Source organism: Thunnus albacares, chromosome 6 (assembly GCF_914725855.1).
Source record: "Thunnus albacares chromosome 6, fThuAlb1.1, whole genome shotgun sequence".
NCBI lineage: Eukaryota > Metazoa > Chordata > Actinopteri > Scombriformes > Scombridae > Thunnus > Thunnus albacares.
In genome coordinates, this window is record NC_058111.1 from 29,035,384 (window position 1) to 29,056,902 (window position 21,519).

At 41.6% G+C, this 21,519-nt stretch overlaps 1 protein-coding gene across 3 annotated transcripts in view; it reads left to right on the forward strand.

Annotated features, from left to right (window-relative positions):
* Positions 1-21,519, forward strand: part of LOC122983827 (calsyntenin-2-like) — a 242,844-nt gene that overhangs the window by 216,112 nt on the left and 5,213 nt on the right. For all 3 annotated transcript variants that reach the window (XM_044353950.1, XM_044353952.1, XM_044353951.1), the window contains exons 10-14: positions 5,756-5,922; positions 8,848-8,996; positions 15,175-15,386; positions 20,102-20,272; positions 20,489-20,634. In XM_044353950.1, the coding sequence (XP_044209885.1) occupies positions 5,756-5,922; positions 8,848-8,996; positions 15,175-15,386; positions 20,102-20,272; positions 20,489-20,634 (845 nt within the window). The remainder of the gene's footprint in view (positions 1-5,755; positions 5,923-8,847; positions 8,997-15,174; positions 15,387-20,101; positions 20,273-20,488; positions 20,635-21,519) is intronic.

The window sequence follows — 21,519 nt, forward strand, 5'->3', positions numbered from 1 at the left end:
GTTTCCCTCTTTCTCCCCTCCCTGGTGAGTTATATATTCAAGTAAGCATCAACTGGAGCCCGTGGAGTCTCTTAAACAGTTATTCAACGATTACAAGATTTTCCCTATCATCATCTAACTCTTGGGATGAAAGAAAATAATTACATATTACATTTAAAATATTTCCCAAAATGTTGAATTATTCAATGCTTAAAGGCCATGTATACAGTCTGTGTGGTCATAATTATGGGATATATGTGGATGTCCACAGGGGCAGATGACAAAATTTTATACCTTGTGGACCCTAGTAGATGCTTGCGTCTAGACAGATGTGGAAAGTATAAAGGGCCTCATTGTACATAATTGTTCCAAAATACCGGTTGTCAGCACAGGTGGACATGTTCATACTACATGTGCAATCAGCACATAAGATCCATGGTCTAGGCTATAAGGATTTTAACTCTTGTAAAACTCCTGAAACAGTCATTATCATAGTCGCCGAAACCTGAAAATACCTATTTATGGACAAAACAGGTATGAACATTACAGGCAAACTATCTATTATTGCCCATTAATGTGCATTAGGTTTACTGATTGCATAGCCACATATGAACTACAACTCTACACTTAGAACTCGTTAGTACAACTCCCAGAAACAACAAAGCAGCAAATTCTCTGACTGCAAAGGTTGCATTTGTAGATTTCATTCTCTCTATTTTCTAATAGAATGGTTGCCCCCGCCCATCCTTTTTCCCTCACCTCTGAGAGTAAGTGCTGGCTGTGCAGTTTTCACACAGTCAGCCTATATTTACCCTCTGACCTGGCAGAGTGTATTCGTGATCAGAAGTGTGTAACAGTAGACAGCGAAGAGCAACACACTCATCTCGCCTCATTCTTCTTTTTCCTCATCTGTGTAATCACACACTGGGGCTCTGCCTCCCTGGCCTCCCTCATCGCAGCAGCAAGCATGCAGGAAGAAGTATTGATGATTGCACACATGCATAAATTGAAAAGTATATATCTGTATATATACAGAACACTGAGTAAATACAGGCACACAAGCGCTGATACAGGTATGTACAATAAATCACACAGTAAGTGAGAGACTATTTCTCACACTTACACTTAAGTAATGATCCTATTTCCAGCTCACCCAAGCCTCTCCAGTCTCATCTGTTGCTCTTTTAGAAATGACGCAAATAAAGTTGAGTAAAAAGGAGAGTGAAGATCTATAGAGTAAGGAGAGCTGCACAGAGCGGGGCAAAGAGAGCTGACACCACATAAAAAACCAGTCTCTGTAAAGTGGAATGATCAGCGGTTTTATCACCCATATCATTCCTACTCCGCAGCGTCTAAGTAATCCCCTCTCTTCTGCCTCTCTTTTTTTACCCTCTGTCTGAGACCCTTAATGGTTCCTCTGGCCGCGGCCTAAATTGATAACATCTGTCAGTGTAGGACAGAGTGGATAGGTGGATATCTTAAGAGAAGGCAGGAAAAAGGAAGAAAATAGTAACTGGGTTAAGAAGGGGGTGGAGAAAGTGGGAGAGCAAGTGAAGCATAAAGAAAGAGGAAAGAATGGGTTTGGCATAGTTTGGTATACAGAAATACAAATGTGATCTTGCGGTTTTATAAGATCTGACTGTAGTGCACAATATAGCTGCAGGTCAGCAATCATGGGGATGATTCTAACTTGAAAGTTGCTGCTGTCTTTCTATCACATTTTCACACCAGGAAAGTAGGGCATGATAAAGTATATCCAGTAGTGGTCTCCACCTGCACTGACTGAGCTTTTCAGACCCTGGATTCATCAGTTTGGGCAGTGATACATGTGCCTGCACCATCAGCAGGGAATTAGGGGTACCCTGTCAAGCTTGGCAATGTCTGTTGAAGCGTAGCCAAGGAATTTTGAATTGAGTATTCCCCTAACCCCTGCAGTTACCGCAGAACATTGTATAGCACTTGTTCAGTCACCAACTGGATTTCTTGGTTCAAAGATTAAATTTCTCATTCTTCCAGTAACTACCAAAATGGACAGCACTGGGTGGAATGAAAGTGAACTGCATCAGCTGCTTGGCAAGACTTGCTTGCAGGTTAGGTCTTTGGTCATGTCCACATCCTTGTGTGCTAAAGTTTTGGTCTTATAAAAGCTTTAAAGTTCAGGCTTAAAGGTTTACTCTCATAAAAGTATAAAGATTCCATGAGTAAGGCACTTTAATAAAGGTCCTGAGAGAAGGTCTAGTGCATAAATGTATGCATTCATGAATTTGATCTCCCATCTCTGTTTTGACTTCTCAAGTTGATGAGGACCAAAGCAATCAGCACATACTCAGACAAATTATGGCCAGTGAAGGCAAAGCATGGCATGGGAAAGTTCTGCTTACTGAGGGATCTGAGGCTTACAGTCTCATGAAAGTCAGTATGTGCACAATAGCCTCTCTTACATGCAAGCTCTAGTTCCTTTTCCAGGCCTCTAGCATATAGCTCTCATTCAGATCTCCTCACAATGAACTGATGGTCCTGAAGGTGAAACATGAACGCTCCAACTCAGACATCACACAACTAGCTGCACCACCTGCTATCACTCCCTCCTGACTCCCCACTGGCATTGACGGTCTGTGAAGAGGATGTGTGTCTGCGCTTTCAGAGACAGAAGATCAGGAAGGCACCAGGCCCAGACAGTGTGTCATGCCTCCTGTCTGAAACTCTGCACTGATCAGCTGGACCCCATCTTCATACAGATCTTCAACAGATCCCTGGCGCTGTGTGAAGTCCCCTCATGCTTCAAACACTCCACAATCATCCCGGTCCCCAAGACACCCTCCATCACTGGACTGAATGACTATAGACCCGTCGTCCTGATGTCTGTGGTAATGAAGTCCCTCAAGATACAAGTGTTGACCCACCTGAAGGACATCACTGGCCCCCTGCTGGACCCCCTGCAGTTTGCCTATCTGGCAAACAGGTGAGTGGATGATCCAGTCAATGTGGGACTGCACTTCGTCTTGCAACATCTCAACTCCTTTGGGACGTACACAAGGATCCTGTTTGTAAACCAGCTTGACATTCAATACTGTCATCCCAGAAATCCTCCTCACCAAACTCACCCAGCTCACTGTGTCCACATCCACCTGTCAGTGGATCACAAACTACCAACAGACAGGAAGCAGCAGGTAAGGCTGGGAGAAATCACATCCAGCACCGGGACAGCCAGCACTGGCATCCCTCAGGGATGTGTGCTCTCCCCACTGCTCTTCTTTCTCTACACCAACAACTGCACCTTAGGAGACCCATCTGTTCAACTCCTGAAATTTGCAGTTGACACAAAAGTCATCGGCATAATCCAAGAGACAGCGTCAGCATCCAGACGGGAGATTGAACAGCTGGACCCCCTCACCGTACTCAACAGCATTGTGTTGGCTGTAGAATCCTTCAGGTTTCTGTGATCCACAATCTCCCAGGACCTGGAGTGGGAGTCCAACATCAACACAGTCATCAAAAAGGCCCAGCAGAGGATGAACTTCTTGCACCAGCTCAGGAAATATAACCTGCCTCAGGAGCTGCTGATCCAGTTTTACACTGTATTCATTGAGTCTATTCTCTACACATCCATCACTGTCTGGTTTAGATCAGCCACTAACCTGGACAAGAACAGACTACAATGGACGATCAGGTCTGCAAAAAAGATTATTGGTGCTGACCTGCCCACCATCCAGGACTTGTACACCTCCAGAGTCAGGAAACGAGCCAGGAAAATCACCACAGACCCCTCACACCCTGGACAAAACCTGTTCCAACTTTTTTCCCTTCTGACAGGTGCTACAGAACACTGTACATGAACAACCACCACATATAGGAACAGTTTCTTCCCCCTCGTCATCACACTTATGAACAATAGTCGCTGTTCAATAACCCTGGAACACTATAATACCCACTGTTACTACAAATTATACATATTTATTTTAGTCTAAAATACAAAATGTGCAATACATTTTATTCATTACTGTATATTTGAACAAGCTGTTTTTACTGTACGTAACCACCTACTACTGTATATAAAGTAACATCACTTTTTTTTCTTACCGTTCAATATTTATCTCAGCACTCGTGCGCACTCTTTACTTCTTTGTATTATTTGTATCTTGTTGACAGTTCACAGAAACAGTTTCACATGTTTATAGACATTTCCTGTATATCTTTCTGAAGAGTGTTGTATTGTGTTTTGTGTGAATACATTGAGAGCTACTAAACCGGAGTCAAATTCCTTCATGCATAAGCACACTTGGCCAATAAAGATGATTCTGATTTTGAAAGGGTATCTTGCTGCTGACTGTCACTGCTTTGGTCTTTACCCTCTTATCACCCACGAGTACTCCAGTGCCAACATATAGTATTACCCATCAGTTTGTGCCGTGACTAGACTCCCACCTGCCACAGCCTTGTAATAAGCAAAAGAAGTAAGCCATTAGAGTGATGAGGTGGGAGTATTCAGAACAAATTAGCAGAGCTTACTGGAGGTAGGATCAATTGTGTCCTCTGGCAGTTTGTCACTTGGCAGTAAAAGGATACCTGATCTGGAAGCCATTCATTGCATAGCAAGGATCTCTTGTTGCATTGTTTAAATGGAGGTCATACTTAAGCAAGGGAGAAAGGTCAAGAAAGGTGTGTACATTCACCTTCAGCAGCTGGCTGTCAAAAAGTAGTCTAGGGCAACATGGGAGCTACCATCCATGGTCTTATTAAGCTGATTTAGCGGCCTATAGAGAATATCTCCTTAAATGCATCAACATCAGAGTGCCCAGCAGCATCCTCTGCTGCCTGCAACTTGCTCCTCTCCCTCCAACACTGGTGATTGTTGTTTTATTCACAACTCTGGAGCTGAAGATAGTTGGATGATTTGAAGCCATGGTCCACTAGAATTACAACCTACAGTGGCTCAAAAGAAGGTTACAAAGATGAAAAATAAGTATGAAAAGAATATATAAAATGTCACTGTTTGCTGCTTACCTCTAACTTGGGAGCAGGTGCATTACAAACTGCGCTGAGAGGCTATATATACAGTATAGTCATATAATAGAGAGACAGAATGAAGGTTTCTTGGTCCTGGTGTTCACCTTAGCTGTATCTTTGCCCATCAGTTATTGCTCCACTTCATCTGGGAAATGTTTTTGACGTACAGTGGGTTTGGATTATTAGATAAAGGGACTGTTCTATATCTTTAGTGCTTTGGTGGATTAAAGCCAGAATTGGAGAAGGGAAGAAGAAGTGAGGAAAGGAATGGAAAGGTGAAGTTTTGAAACCCAGAGCTAGTAACCTTTCAGCTAATGAGTGGTTTGGAGACTCCTCTTGCTGGTATTGGCCTTTACAGAGTTCAGAGGGCATACTTTAAATGTGTTGACTTTTTCTTTACCTTTATTTAGCTGGGATGGGCCGGCTGACTAACACACTTCCACAGCAGCACCCTGCCGCTTAGTCACAGGATGGGGACACACAGCATTTAGTCTTTAGTCATTTAGTCTTTAGGCCAATTATAGCCATGATGTTGTCATCAGGACTAATCATATAAGACTGGACAAGGTCACTGCCAGTTTGATGACCTTGTGGTGTGTAAACCAGTAGAGACAAATTTGATGCAGTGCTGATGATTAAATTAGATTAACCATAACCAAGAATGTTAATATCTTGTACTACTTGTATGTAGATGTTTCTGTGACCCATTGTAATCACTTCATAGAAAGTGGAGTATTACCCTTAGTCTATTCTTTATATATGTGTGTAGGTGGAGAGGTGACCAAGCCGTGGTTCACTCAGTACTTCCGGGGCAGCCTATCTGGACTGACCATCCGACCAGGGAAGATCGAGAGTCAGAAAGTCATATCCTGTCTGCAGGCGTGCAAAGAAGGACTGGATATCAACTCCCTCGAGAGCCTGGATAAGAATATCAAGGTACATACACACAGACACACACACAGAAAGTAACACCATGATATTCCAGAAAGGAGACTAGACTTGTTGAGACAAGCCTGACTTCAGTTAATGTAAATAAAATAGTGGATTCAGGGTTAAACCATTGGACAAAATTAACTAAAAATTACAATGTTACAGTTTACATCAGTCCACAATGAAGAAGACTGATATTTAAAGCAGCAATGTTCACAGCTACATTGTGTCTGTGTTTGCATGTGCACACATGGCTTACTTATATTTTTTACATAATCCAGCATTCTTTCTTCACAGTTGCACCTCCACTTAGCAATTAAATGTATTTCCATTCTAAAGTTTCATTACAGGTTTCATAAATTTCACACACCGTATTCAACCAGAAATAAGCTGCCTATATATACACCTACCATGTCAGTATTATTTTGGTTTTTAATTTACCATAAAATTAATTCCAGATAGCAGTAAAAAGAGAGTTTGATATAAAAACACCATGTAGCATATAATAACAGGAGAAAACATTCAAAAACATTCAACTTAACACAGGGACTCAGGGTTAGGACTCGGAAAATGTAACAAAACAACATTTTGATCCTAGTTGACACAAAGAATGCTTTTTCTGTGAATCGCCACAGCTAAATCACCAGTTGGCTTCCTTGAAACTCCTTAGCTAAACCCCCCACCCCCACCCCTTCACCAGCTCAGCTAATCCATCTCCCTGCACGGTGGAAGATAGAGGGCAGACAAGATGGATGGGGTCTTGTGTAGACTCTAAGCCGCCCCCCTACTCAAACACCCACCCACCCTCAGCTCCTTTAACTCTTTTTGTATCTTTCTCTCTTTGGTCTTCCTCTCTCACTCTCACCTACTGCTCTTTCCTTAGAACTCCTTGTGCTATGGTGCAGCAAAGACAAGGTGGGATGAGCCGGGGGGAGAGGAGAGGAGGACCACCTCTCTAGGGCCAGTGTAGTTTATCTTTTGAGAGCTATTTCATTTTCTTCTCAGCCGCACACTCGCGTGGCTTCCATAAGTCCACAGGAGGCTTAAGGACAGCATTTAGCCAGGCAGGTGGAGGGCTGGCACAGCACAATCAGAGGAGAATAACAGGGAGGGAGGTTTAGGGGCAGATAGAAAGCAAGTATAGCGACAGAAGAAAAGATGAGAGGAGACAGCAAGAAAAAGGAAGGTGTGAAGGGGAAAATGACAGGGGAATGGGAGTGTATGGTGAGCCACATGGAGTGCTGAAGTACTGTCACCCTGCTGCTGAGAGCTAGTTTTAGGAAATGGGAGACACTCAGTGCAATTCTAGCAGGAGACCACTAAACCCTCTTTAAAGGAACAAGGGCCTCAAATCCCTACCATCAATCCCTGCAGGAGAACACAAACACCTCTGACACACTGCACTTGTGATGAGCGTCCACTGACTATTTTCTAGCCCCTTGACTTAAAGGGCCATACCAGTGTTTTTTATGTTTTAAGCCATTTACTACAAAATACATACATGCCTGCCCACCATTTCCTTCCTTTAATCTAGGCAGCCATTGGTTTCCATTCATGTCCTTAAAGGATGAAAATCCGTTTGCAATGGCCTGAAACTACCATATAAAAGGTGATCCATCACAGTGAACATCAGATCTGCATTCTTTTAGTCAAAGTCACATTGGATTTGTATGGTAATGTGGTGAAAATGGTGCAGAAATGTTGTTCATTTTAATGGATTACCTTTTTCAAGCAAGTTTCAAGTCTCTGCAAGTTGACATGCATACTACTGCACAGTGAAATGAATAGAAAGATAGCAGTTGGTAGGTTTTGAAATGGATGGACTTCGTTACCCAAGGCTAGCTTACCAACAAGGCAAAGCAAGCAATTGTCCCAAAAGCTCCAGACTTGCTGTGTCAACTGTTTTTGTTAATTTAATTGCAAATTGTGTTTAGAATATGCACCTCTAAATCACATATCTGACATTATAATGGTGTTGAAGCTGTTCTATTCAGTATTTTATATCAACAATGGATTAAATGACAATGTGGTTTTTCATAGTAACAAAGCTACAGAGAATTATTACCAGACTCTGCAGTTCCCCTCAGCTCCATGGAGTATTTTAGCATCTTTCAGCGTCTTTGGTTCATCCCACTGTACATTACTTGACCATCACCAAACAGCAGGTAGTAGCTAGTTGATGAACATAACAGAGCATTTGATATTTCCCTCAGAAGTTGGTGGAAATCAAAACCAAACCAAAAGAAGAGTTAATATTGAACTTAAATTCATAAAGTGGTCAAAAACATGACTGCAGATGAATCCTAATGTTGCTCTGTATCTGCTGGATGTGTAAATAGGCAATTATTTTCTAACACATTCCACATACATCTTCATAAGGTGATAACATTTCAGTGTTGTGTTGACAGCTTGTTGCGTTGCCCCCAAGTGGCCAAAAAATGAATTAATATGCAGGTTTAAGGTGGGTTTTGCTTTGTTAATAGATTTGAAGAAGGTCTGGGGGTCAAAATCTACTTTTAAGACCTTCATTATTTCAGTTTTGTGCTTCTATATTGTATGTTAATAAGTTGAATTTAATCAAATTACCACACAGAAAATTTGGGTGAGGCAGTATTCCAGTGGGAATAAACATGCACGTTGCACAGAGAGGAGGAGGAATGGGGGAGTTAATAATCATCCAACAGGTTATTCTTAGCACAGGGTCCCCTAGCAGGTTAATCCAGCCATGTCCTCTGCAATTTTGTCTTTCTTTTACTTTCTAATTTTTTTATGCAAAGATTTCCTGCTAGTGCCTATGCCTGACACCACACTCTAATCTATAGCGACTCAGTTAGAAAAGACTGAATGCAGCTTTAAATGGCTTTTACCAACTAAACATTTATCATATAAAGTTCCTCTATCCATCTATCTTCTCTGTTTCTCTGTCCATAGTTCCACTTTAACCCAGCTCAGTCTATCCTTGTAATGGAGGGAGAGGACTTGGAGAACATGAACACTGCTGTGAGGAAAGTTTCCTACATAAACTCTCGCCAGTTTCCCACACCAGGAATCCGACGCCTTCACATCTCCACTGCTGTCCAGTAAGTAAAACACCCCTTTTTTCTTCTTCCTCTTGTTCTTACAGTTGTCTTTTTTCTATTCTTTACTCTCTTCCACTTCCTCTACAACATTTAATCTCACTTTTCTATCTACGTACCTACATTTGTTTCCTTTAGTCCTCCTTATTGTCTCTGTTTTTCTGTTTCTGTACCTCTTATCTTAGCTATGCGGAGTGTTAACCCGTCACAAAACTTCTGTTAAGTGTTGAGACAACACAGCAGATATCACAACCTGACTGATACATAGTTCCCTTCTCCCAAACTGATCACATCCCCTCCTTCTCTCACTCCTCTCTCTCTCTCTCTCTGTTTCTCCTTTCCTCTGCTGTCACTTTCCTTTTCCTTTAGTACACCATTTTCTGTTCGCTGTCGCCACCGGGGGCCAGTTTTTACATTTTCATGTCATGTATTAATAATTCTGCCTGGGTTTTGCCAGAGGAATGAAAGAAAGAGAGATATAAAGAGAGAGAGTGTGTGTGTGAGAGAGGAAGAGAGAGAGAAAGAGATGCTGGCTGGTAAATCGGCCTCCCTCAGCGGGTTACCATTAAAATTCATGATTGTTTTAAATATATGTAGACCCCTGCAGCACAGCCCTGGGGGTTCACTCTCCGCCCTCCTGTTGGGTTCGATGCACGGCCGCGGGCCCGAGAACTTCAACTAACACAACAGAAGTGAGTGTGTGTGCGTGCGTGCAGTTGTGTGTGTGTGTGTGCGCACGCGTGTATGTGTGTGCTGCACAGGCTGCTGGTGATGAAGCAGAGTCATCGAAGCTAGAGGCACACCGATTATCAAGGAATACATTATGCTAATGATGGCTAAGCTTGCGTTATTGCTAATTGTTGTTTAAATTAAGTTTTTCTCGCAGACTGCTGACCGGTCTGCTAGTTGCCATAACAGAATACATGCTGTGTGTGTGTGCGTGTGTATATGGATGGAAACAGTGGGGAAACACTGCTCGCGGATATATGTGGCTAGTGTGTGAAAGACCATCCATTGAAAAACATGTGTAGAGCCTCATTGATATCATGTAATACAGCTTTCAGTTTGTTATTTTTATACTGGCATCCAGAACAGACACCAGCAGAATAATTTCTCCTCCACCGAGTCAGTTACATCAAGAGCCTCCTGCTATAATATGTCAGCAACTGTTGGAAAAACTTCTTTCACTGCTTCTGACAGTATCACTCCACACAAATAAACAGAGATGCAATTAAACTTGTTTCTTGCCAATGCCTAATAAATGCATTAAGAAAATAATTAAGCAAACAACACTGATTTTCACAACAACCCTCCCTTGTCGGCTCACCAGTCATGTTTCTTCTTGTGCATGTGGGCATGTGGAGTGCTTTAGAGACTATGCTTATGGAATAAATGCACACACAAATACATATGCTGTGTGTGGGTTTTTTTTTTTAAATAAACTGTCCACATAAACACTGTCCTCTTCTCTTCTCCCATCCTCCTCATGTCAGACCCCACAAATAAAAATGAAAAGGACAGTCCTGAGAAGTGCTCTAACCAGGCAAAGTGAAAACACCTGTGTGGTTGCACCATAAGTGTGATGTTTAATAAAGACAAAGTATCACAGATCTACAGTTCACATTTAATCAAGAGAGGGCAGGACAAATTATGTACTTTTGTTTTACACACATTTATTTCTTACCAAACAGGAAATAAAGGTGAGAATGTAATTCTCTATGTAATAAGGAACAAGGTATCTGTCTGGGGACAGAGGTTGAGGTACAGTTAGTGTGTTTCCTTGATTAGCATTTCTGTGTGGAAGTCTCTGAACTCATTTAATATGTAATCTGATCTCTAAGGCCTCCTCTTACACACATGTTGTACATGCATATAGACACAAACCTATATACTCTATACACAACTACAAATGTGTGTATATATTGAATGATGTATGAGAACAAATGAGGAAAACTAAAACTCTACTCCTGAGTGATCAAGGAATTATTGTGTACTTGGGTAGGTGCTGAGACAGTAAATCTGTCTCTGTATTATTGCCAAGTTAATCATTAGGTTTTATGAGAGTTTGTACGGATTCTATTTTTGGCTCCTTGCACTCAAGAACCTGATAAAAAAAAAAGAAGTTTAGAGATTAATCATAATTCAGTAATAAAATATGTGGTTTACAGGAAGTGTTCTCAGTTGTTTTAGACAGAATATTAGACCTTGGGGATTTCTACAGTATATGTAAGTATACAGATAACCTTGTGAGCACTAGAACAATACACACATTTTAAGATACAGTGCTTGGCTCTCATATCTTGAATGAAGACTTATGAGTTATTCAAAGCCTGTTTCCATTAAATGGAAAACTTTAACAATGAATACTCAGATTTCATCTACAGTGTAGCTGCAGTTGCAGAGGTGAGACCATGTTAAACACTTTTGGAACGGGATGAAATTGAATATACTGTAGAGGCTGCTGAATAGTCTTCCTGTTGCTACTCCTGCATATGTGTTGGCCATTGAGAGTGTGTCTGTGACTAGGGTGCAACTTCTGTTTACCGCAGCAAATCCAAGTGTAGAGTCTCGTTGATAACACGGATGATTTAGCTTCCAATTTGTTGTTTTAGTACTCCATCCAGAGCAGACAGCAGCAGAAAAAGACTCTCCTCCACTGAGTTAGTTACGCTGTGAGAGCCTGAGTCATGGCCTCCCGCCATAACACATCAGCAACTGTTGGAAAAAAACTCGCCCGACTACCATGGACAGTATCATTCCTCACAAATAAACAGCAATGTTAATTAATTCCTCCAAATGCAATTAAATTTGTTTCTTGCTGATGCCTAATAACTGCAATTACTGCAGGCATCAAGAAAATAAAAGTAACCAGTACTAATCTTTGCCACAGCCCTTTTAGGCTCCCTTGTCATATTTCTTTATAATTAAGTTGGACTGGCTCCAGGTTTTTTTCCAGCTCGGCAAGCCGATGCAGCAGCCGTCTCCCTGCATCTCTGAGTTTGTATCTTCCACTGCTCACAACAATGGCTTAGTGCCCGAACAGATACACACCACCGCCACCGGCCGTCGCCACAAGAAAGACAAGGAGAGATTACACGATGCCCTCAAACCTGTTTTTGTCTCAAACCATAGCCTCAGACAACTGACTGCGGAGGATTAGAGACAATAGTTAGGTTTTCATCCAGCTGCCAGGCGAAGTTTCAGGGTTTGTTTTTTACACACACACACACATATATATATATGAGTGTGTATTTCATGAAACTAGTAGTGAATTTGTGTTTTCCATCAACTGAGTTAAGCTTCTAGATCGTACTAAGTACGTCCATGAAAAAATCAGGTCTTTCAAGAATCTATCACTATAAGTTTGTGCTTTCTAAAGACCAAAGAAAAACATGGAAACGCGCATGGCAGTTTTATAATGATTATACCAGGGTTAGAGCCCCTGAGGGAATTCATCTTTACATTCAATTTATAATAATTATACTAATTTAATGATATTTTAGTTTAATCCAACTTTATTCAAGTTCAAGTTTGTATCATGTCGTCAGCAACACACAATCTGTCAATTAATACTTTAACATGCACACTAGCATCCCTGTTATTAGTCTTATCCTGGTTTTAATCATATTCAGGATGTAACATGAAATGTAAGAAACCTGGTAATTCATATCTCTGTAGGATTCTAACATTATCCAGGTTTCTGATCATCTGTGGAGGAGTGTCTCTGGCTCCTCAACATCCCAGACAGTCTGTGTCATTTCTGTATTGAGCTGCAGGTATTATCAGTCTCAGACTTTGCCTACATTATACAGCTGATAGCTCTGCATTGAAAATAGAACTTGCTGATGTCTCATAGACAGTGGCCTGAATTTGTCTGGATCTTGACATTGTGGATCAGCTCAATAGTGGATTTATTTAACATTGTAAAATGCGTTATTGGACATCAGTGTGGCACACTTTTAAAGATAGATTTGGCCTCCTTCCTCCACTTTGTTGTCCCTCCAGCTGCTAGCGTCCTAGTTGACCATCTAGCTTGTCTGTGCCTAAAAACTGCCTGGGGTAGTACAACCCCAATGGGCATCCTGTGTATGATCAATCATGCTAAGCAAATATTTTACAGGAAAGTCTTCTGAATATTAAAAGCCACTTTTGAATATTTTGCCTTAACATTCAGCCAAACCTCTTTTTTACTGCCTCTTCCTTTCAGTTTTTCTTGTCTCTGAATTGTATTCATAAAAATTCACAAAAACTACCTGGCTAGAGATGAGAAAACATATGGAGAATCAGCATATGGATTTATGCATTGCAGCGTAGTTTACATCAGAATGTAGGCGAGAAGATATCAGGTTTATATCTTGTTCAGAAAAGCTTATATCCTGGTTTTCCAATGCAGGAAATAAGCTATTCATCATTTCTTCCTGTAGCTCGTTGCAGAGCTACAGTAGGGGGAGAAAGCATTGATGTCCCTCCCACTGACAGATGTTTGTGTGCCTGTGTGTTTGGTGAAATGTAAAAACAAAAATCTGGTTGTTTGTTCAGCTTTCACGGCTTATACCAACCACCTTCTACCATCACCACCCTCAGTACCCTCCCCCCGTCTCTGTCCTTTTTTTATTCTAATGTCTCTTGTTTACTCCTTTGATTAATGTGTAATCTGCTGTCTTTACACTGTGTGTGTGTGTGTGTGTGTCTCTCTCTCTGTGCGGCTGTGTTGTGAGCTCACAGCTAGCTTGCTCAAGTCCTAGAGAGCTGATATGTGTCCGTCCATTGAAGGTTGCCAGTGGATGCTGTGCATTTAAACACATGTTATCACACACTGACAGGCAGGCGGGGAGGCAGACATGCACGTATGAAAACACAGCAGGCGCACTGCTGCAGGTCTATGTCTGCTGCCTGAGTACTGGCAGAGTGTTTTACCCCCTAAATAACTGCACGCACTGTGGTCTGGATATGGACTTTACCAACTGTGGTTTACAGTAGTTTTAGTGCAGCTAAGAGCTCCTGTTGGTGTCGATAAGCTTTATTAGCTGCTGCAATTCTCTACAGTTTTGACATTCTGATGTCAACACATATTTTACAGCAGCTTTGAACATGACTCATTAAATCAGAAGAGCTCTTTTTTAAAAACACCCAAGTGCTCCTCTGTCACCTTTTGGTGCTGTACATCAACCGGATGGTCCTTATACAGTATATGACCTTCTCTTCACTGAATAGTGTTTAGCGATATTGAATCAAATCAGAAGATGAAAATAAAGAAATGCCCTTCACCACACTGTCATACACTCCTGAAGGCCAATTTACACTTGGACAAGACTGTGTATGACATTTGTGGAAGATTGTGGCCATTGTAACGGTACAACAGCAGATTTCAGTTTCAGTACCTCTGGTAACCCTCTTTAATCTCAGTGTAATTACTGACAAGAGTATAAGAACACAATTACACACACCTACAGGGGAGGAAGCTGTATTTGAGTTTTTTAAAAGAGGACACAGCTGCTGATCAACATGTGCAATATGAGAAAGTAGTATATTCAGCGTGTGTTCTGAAGAAGGGTGTCTTGCTCAAAACATCTGTGTGGGAATTAAAGAAGTAAACTCAGTGTGCTGTCCCAGCCTTTCTTATTCATTCTGACTACTTTCAGCACCCTGCTTTATTATTGTGAGTTGAGAGCATTGTACCATATTTTTCACAAACAGCAGTATATTTGCTCATGGATTAGTTCCTCTAAAGAAAAAGTCAAAATAAAAGTAATGAATAAAATAGTAGTACTTTTGAAAAGAATATCAGTAATACATTACTGTTTTTTTATATAAATACTCTTTCCAGTAAGCAGGTAAAAAGATGTCTAGATTAAATGAATAGTTCGACATTTAGGGAAATACACTTTTGCTTTCTTGCCAAGAGTTCCATGAGAAGATCAATACTACTCTCCCATCTGTATGCTAAATATGGCGGTAAAACCAGAACATGCATACTATAGTGTATGTTGGTGAAGACTTTTACACAGCTTTCAATCTGACTCTTCTTGCTAACATTAGAGCTACATCTGATGCTAATCCAAGCTGTGTTGAAGGGTTTGTGATGTCAAAAGTCTGTTGCAACACCAGACCACTACCAGCAATGTCAGCTTGACTTTCCACCTCTAACTCACCTACATTTCTTCACCTCCCTTATCTCCAGGTGTTTTGGTGAAGATACTTGTATCACCATTCCTGACATTGATGCGGTGGTGATGGTGCTGCAGCCCAGCGAGCCCAGGATAACCATCACCGGAATAGAGAGAGTGAGCCGGCCTGCTTCTGACCTCAGGGTGTCAGGAGGCATAGCGCTGTTCCAGGACCTCCACATCATCAGCACAGTCACCAGGGCAGACGCCAACGCACATCACACAGGTATAAACTCATACACCTCAGGTATGGTGGTAATATCTACGCTGCCAAAGGTGTTAAAATTAACGCGCTGATCCAGTCATAACACTAAAAGCAAGTGAAATATATTTATATCAACTTAATCACCTCAGATAGCTCACATGCTGGTGTGAACAACAATAAACTTTGCTACCTTTCAAGCACAGATACCAGTGGGTGGGAAGCCAGTGAGGGATCAGTAGCTTATTGCAGGGTTAGGGTTGTTCTGACAGTGTAAATTTACTATCTCCCTTCCATCTTCATCTATCACTGGCCAAAAGCAACAGCCAGCAGCAGCACAGTCTACAATACAGGGGGAATCATTCATTTTAAACTTAGGAGAAAATAGAAAAGAAAAAATTTGGTATACTAAATTTCTAATTTAGAAGTGAGTTTTCTAATATAACATATTTGTAGTTAAAGGTGCATTTTAGTCACTTGTACTACTTTTGATGGTACAAATGATAACAAGAAAAAATGGATATTTTAATGTATTGATAGGGTACTTTCCAAGTAATAAGCTTATACTCCAAAAGTTCAGTGTACTTAACAAAGTGGGAGATGGCTTCCCACAGGTAGAAATCTGTCTTGACTAAATATTTCAGCAGCTTTTCATATTGATAATGTGTTCACTCATGCATGAAGTCCCATAGCCTATGCGGTGCCACCTGCCTCGCTATCAAAACAAACCTTCAGAGAAAGCAGAACATTTCGTAACGCCTCATGAGACTGCAAATCAGCAGCATCTGGTCTGCACACACCGTGAACTGAAGAAAACAAAAAGTTGTGCTTTTGCTCTCACACTGACAAATTCCCTAACTTGGTGTGAGTAAAGGCTATCAAAACTCCTATCTAGTAGTCACTTGTGAGTCCATTTCACTCACAAGCAGAACATATGTCACATATTTGTATATATCCACTTACTTATCCACTGTGTGTTTGCATCAGAGGTGGCAGAAGTATTCAGATACTTTACCTCAGTAAAAATAGTACAACAACAATATAAAACTAGGACAAGTAGAACAAGTCCTGTATTCAAAATTTCACTTAAAATCACAGTAAAACAGAAGTCAGAGCATCTTTATCTTCTGTTATGTGATGTATTTCTGGGTTTCAGTCAAGCTTTAGATTTGATTGGATTTCCCAAAACTGGGTGTTGCTAAGCTAATTCAGTGGTGCAATATGAAGCTGTAGAGGACTGTTGGCCTCCACCCACGCTTCCCTCCCCCTGGTGGTGAGCTCAAGAGGAGGACGATGAGGGAGAAATTAATAAATAGACCTCAACCACATTCTTTAAACAATGTTTTTGCTAACTGAGACCCAAACACAGACCTCTGACCTGATATCACTGTGCTAGCTGCTATGACAGAATAACAGTCAAGTTTATATGATAGGCAGGGTTAGTGAATCGCTCCAAATCACATTTGATTGGATAAATATATGACCAACCCAGAATTCAAGATGAGAATTAATCATATTTTATAAACTGACACATGTTTCGTATGTAAAATTTTATTGTGCAAAGACTAAAACTAACTATAAAGCATAATATTTCTCTCTATAATGTAGTGCAGTAGAAACAAAAGTAGAAAATGGGAGTCCTCGGGTTAGTACAAGTACTTCATAATTGAATTTAAAGTACTTGAGTGAATGAAGGCAATTAGTTACATTCACACACTGGTTTGCACATACAGCTATACTGCACCACTGCCTCAGATACAGTTGAGGACAAGTGTCCCTTCCCACCAGCAGTAATCTGCAGTGTAAGCTAGAGCCTTTTGTACCATGCAACTCTGCTGGCCTTGCCAATATGTTGAGTCAGTTTCTAGCAGCAGAGCCTCACAGAGTCCATCCCTGTCCATCCAGGTCCATAGGTATTAGCCCCTCCACTCCCACTATACCCTCCCCTATTTGTCACTATGCAACTGCAGACCCCCTCCTGCTGAGTAAGACCTGCACCTACCAGACCACATATTCACCAGGTCGCCTGTCTTGACCGGCGGCAAATGAGTATGACATTTAAATCCCTGCAGCTCCAGTCTCTTCCAGCAATCTGACCACTGAGGCAGGAACAGCCTGATTCGGCTCGGCTCGGCCCCGCCGCTCGCAGCCAATTACGAGCAGATAAGCAGAGCGAGGGAGGTTTTAGCCCTCCATTGTGCATAATGCAGCAGAAGAAGAAGAGCAGAGAGTGGCATTGCTTTCAGGAGTCGGCGGAGCTCTTTCTGCTGGTGAAATAGAGACTGCAGCTGGGGGGAAGAGATTAGCTGGAAGCCAGAGAAAGACACAAAAAGAAAGAGAGAAGAGATGGAGAGTGTGTGTGTTCTGAAGTTCTATAATGAGCAGATTCTGTGTTCTCTCCAGGCTTAAAGGATTCGAGATAAATCGCATATTTCTTTTGCAGGGCATGCAATAAGTTTCTTTTGGACCCTGTTAATCACCCCCTCGCCCTCTGCCTTGCTTTGTCTCTCTCTGTCATTCATTTGTCTTTTTATTGAGCGTGCTCAGCACTGCCTCATTCCTCTCTCCAACTCACAATATCTTTTCTAGGCTTACTCCGATAACTTTACTCAAAGCCAAGGTCGTTAACTCATCGTCCTCAATGCTCAACATTTTGACCATGGTCATCTTCTGTTCCCGCTCTCCCCTACTGCTTGGCTTTTGAGTTTTTTCTGTTCACTTCCCAGTCCTGCACTCAGTGGGTCTCCCTCAGTCTCCTTTCTATTCTTTGTGATTCTTTTTAGGGAGCCCGGTTTCATCCCACCCACACTGTAGCTCTAAAATCAGTGTTAGCTGCACAATCACACAAAGTATCCCAGGGTCAATCCTGCACTCAGGCTTCACAAGTGTGTGCTAGTATGTGTCAGCTGTATATCTTCAAAGGCATCATCAATGGGAAACCTGAGAGCGAGTGAAATGGAACCAAAAGCAGAAAACATCAAGCATGTCTCCATTTGGGTGTTTACTTCTTGTTTTACTTTTGTGAAAATCACAAAACTGTTTATCTGTGGCATGCTAAAATGTAGCGTAACTAAGCACAAGTAGAGAAACTGAAATGTCTATCCCAAGCATGCTAACATTAGCTAACATTAGCCACCATAAACTAGTGGTCATAGACAAAGTAAGGCTGTAGCAGCATAACGCCTGAGTGTACTGAACTGAGCAAGGGTGTGTTTCATTGCTTATCAGTTCAACTTTTCATTTGTGAGATGAAGAATTTGTTTTTTCTTGTCATATAGTCACATAGGCTCACTTTAAAAGTGCAGCAGCAGAGAATGGCTGGTTTTATGAAAACAGAGCTCAGGCACTCCAATATCTAAAGCTACATTACACTAGTTGGTTTTATTTCCTCGTTGTTATTATTATTATTATTATAAATATGTTTGACCACTTGGGGGCAGAATAACTGTCATTGCCTTACATGGCAGCAAACATTTGCCTACTTACAAATCCAGCAGGTTACGGAGCAACGTTAACATTTATTCTTTTCATCCGACTACCTGGTGAATATAAGTCCTTTATTCACTCGGTGTAGCTTTGTATTGGTCTCTACAACTCTTGAGGGAAATATCTGGCTCTTTAGCTGCTAAGCTAGCATGCAGCATGAAAACAAACAACAAAACAATAAGCTTACAAGGGGCTAAAAACCTGAGCAATGCTAATGTTGGTTTTATATGTTCTTTTAAATGAACAGTGAGACAATAGATTCATTATTTATGTTTTATTGTAGAGTTCCCTGCAACTCTCTCTTCAATGAAAGCAACAACCCCAAACCAAAGAGGACCGCCATACACACAAATCTACAGAAATATCTTCTCTTTCCGTTTCGCTCACTCTCCCCATTTTCTCCACCTCACCCCCCCTCACACCCCAGAGACCCGCCTCCAAACACATACACACACACACACACTATATACAGTATCTGTCTTTCTCCATAGGGAGGCTGTTAAAATGGCATAGCTGGTTCCCTCCCTAGGGAGTGTACAGCGAGGGAGAGGGCTGGGTAGCAGTGAGAGATGGAAGCTGGTGTTTAACAGACTGTTGAAGAGCCCCAGCAGCCACCCAGCACTACTGTGATGGGAGCTGTCTGAGGGTACTTGTTACCACAGCTGATCATGGCAGTGTCTGTGTTCAGAGATTTGACGAGTAATTGGAGTCTGCAAGTAGAAGTAGGTGTGTTGTGTCCTGTACTGTTTGAATTATGGCTTTTCAAAGTCTGCAGTGTCAAGTCCCAGAACTGTCCCGGCATGACGGATCAGCACCAGAAACAGCAATTAGACTGTCGTGCTACCGATTAAGGATACTTTCACACCACATGTTTGAAACAATTTATTAGATTTACTTTATTAGTTTGGTGCCTTTAATCAGATTAGAACAAAGGCAGCTGTACTAAACTAACCACTCTGAAGTGCCTAAAAAGGGGTCTTGGTCTTTCAAGAGAACTGCAGTGCAGTTTATTAGAAGTCAGAACACCATCTCAACTAAAAATAGAAAATGACCTCAAAAAACAAAGTATTGCTTTTAGTTCCTTGTGGTTGAAAAGCCTGGAATAAAAATTGAGGAAATGGCAAACCAACACGTAGTTACAAGCATCAGAGAATTACAGCACATTGTGTGTGTGTGTGTGTGTGTGTGTGTGTGTGTGTGTGTGTGTGTGTGTGTGTGTGTGTGTGTGTGTGTGTGTGTGTGTGTGTGTGTAGCACGTGGACCTGGGGTGCTGGAGGAGATCATTCATAACTTGGACTACTGTGATATCCTGGTGTTGGGGGAGGAGCTGAGGCCGGAGCAGGAGTCTCTCCAACTGCAGCGCAGCGTTCTGCTCGGAAAACACTTGGACGCCACCAACTCCACCTCCGGCATGTCAATATATGGTAGGTTACTATGATAACTGTACCAAATCTGATGTTCTTAGTTACCATGATAACGCTTACCCCACCACTGGGATGTACAATGAGCTACTATTATAACAAGTCTCCCTCTAGCATGTCTATAGATTCAGTTTCTCCGTCAGTTCAACCCTGTCTTTACAATTGTGTCGACATGTTACAACTATAATAACCTTCTGCTGGCCCCACCTCTCTCCACAGGCGTGGACTCCATGTCCAACTATGAGCAGGTGATCCGACAGGTGCACTACTATAACTGGCGGCCTGGACAGTTAACAGAGAGAAGGTTTCGCCTCACATGCTCAGAGCTCAACGGACGCTACACCAGCAATGAGTTCAACCTGGAGGTCAGTGTGACTGTACTACAGCTTGCTCAATCAGGAGACGGAAGTTGGTTATAGTCAATATTTAGTGCCAATATTCAATATCTTGACCTATCAATAACCTTTGTAAGTGTGTAATCAAAGACACTGTCACATATCCATAATATTGGAGATGGATGAAACTGACAGTAAGATTTTTAGAATAGGTATTTTAAGTCATGACAAAATTTTAAATAATTGAGTCTGGAGGTCTTGTCCAACATCATTTATCTTCATGCAATGTTTCAAACTGTCGGCCGGGTGCGTCCAACAACCCACTTAGTGGCATTGTAAGAAAATTACAATGTCCCCGGGGTTGACAAGCAGCACTAAAGTAATGGATTACATGGTATATATGTGAAAAAATGAAAGCATCACCAAAAAACCATTAATATCAGTGATAGCAATATTCACCAGAGGCCATGCTCCACGCTGCCTCTTACAGCCAACTTGACCAAAGTGCTTGAACTGGCAAAATGACTGAGCTGATTCATCTCAAGTCTCTGGCAACACTTTCACTTTGAGAGCAAATTTAAAAATGAACCTCAGAAGGCACGCCAGTAACAGCACTTTCACCCTCAGTGGCAAAACATGCAAAATGACTTCAGATTCTATGTATACCAACACAGTTTGACATTTAGTTTAATGAAAACTTTGTGTGATGGAAACTTAATGAAAAATCTGTCTATTACCAACTAAGTCGATGCTAATCTTTCAGTTAATATGTGCACTTGAAATTCTGCATCACTGTAAAACAATCAAACTGCACCGTCAACAGGAGCTAGACACACATCTAGTTCAACATATCACAAAACATGGAACACTTCACCTTCCCCGTACAGCTCTGTGCCTGAGCTTTTCCACAGAGAA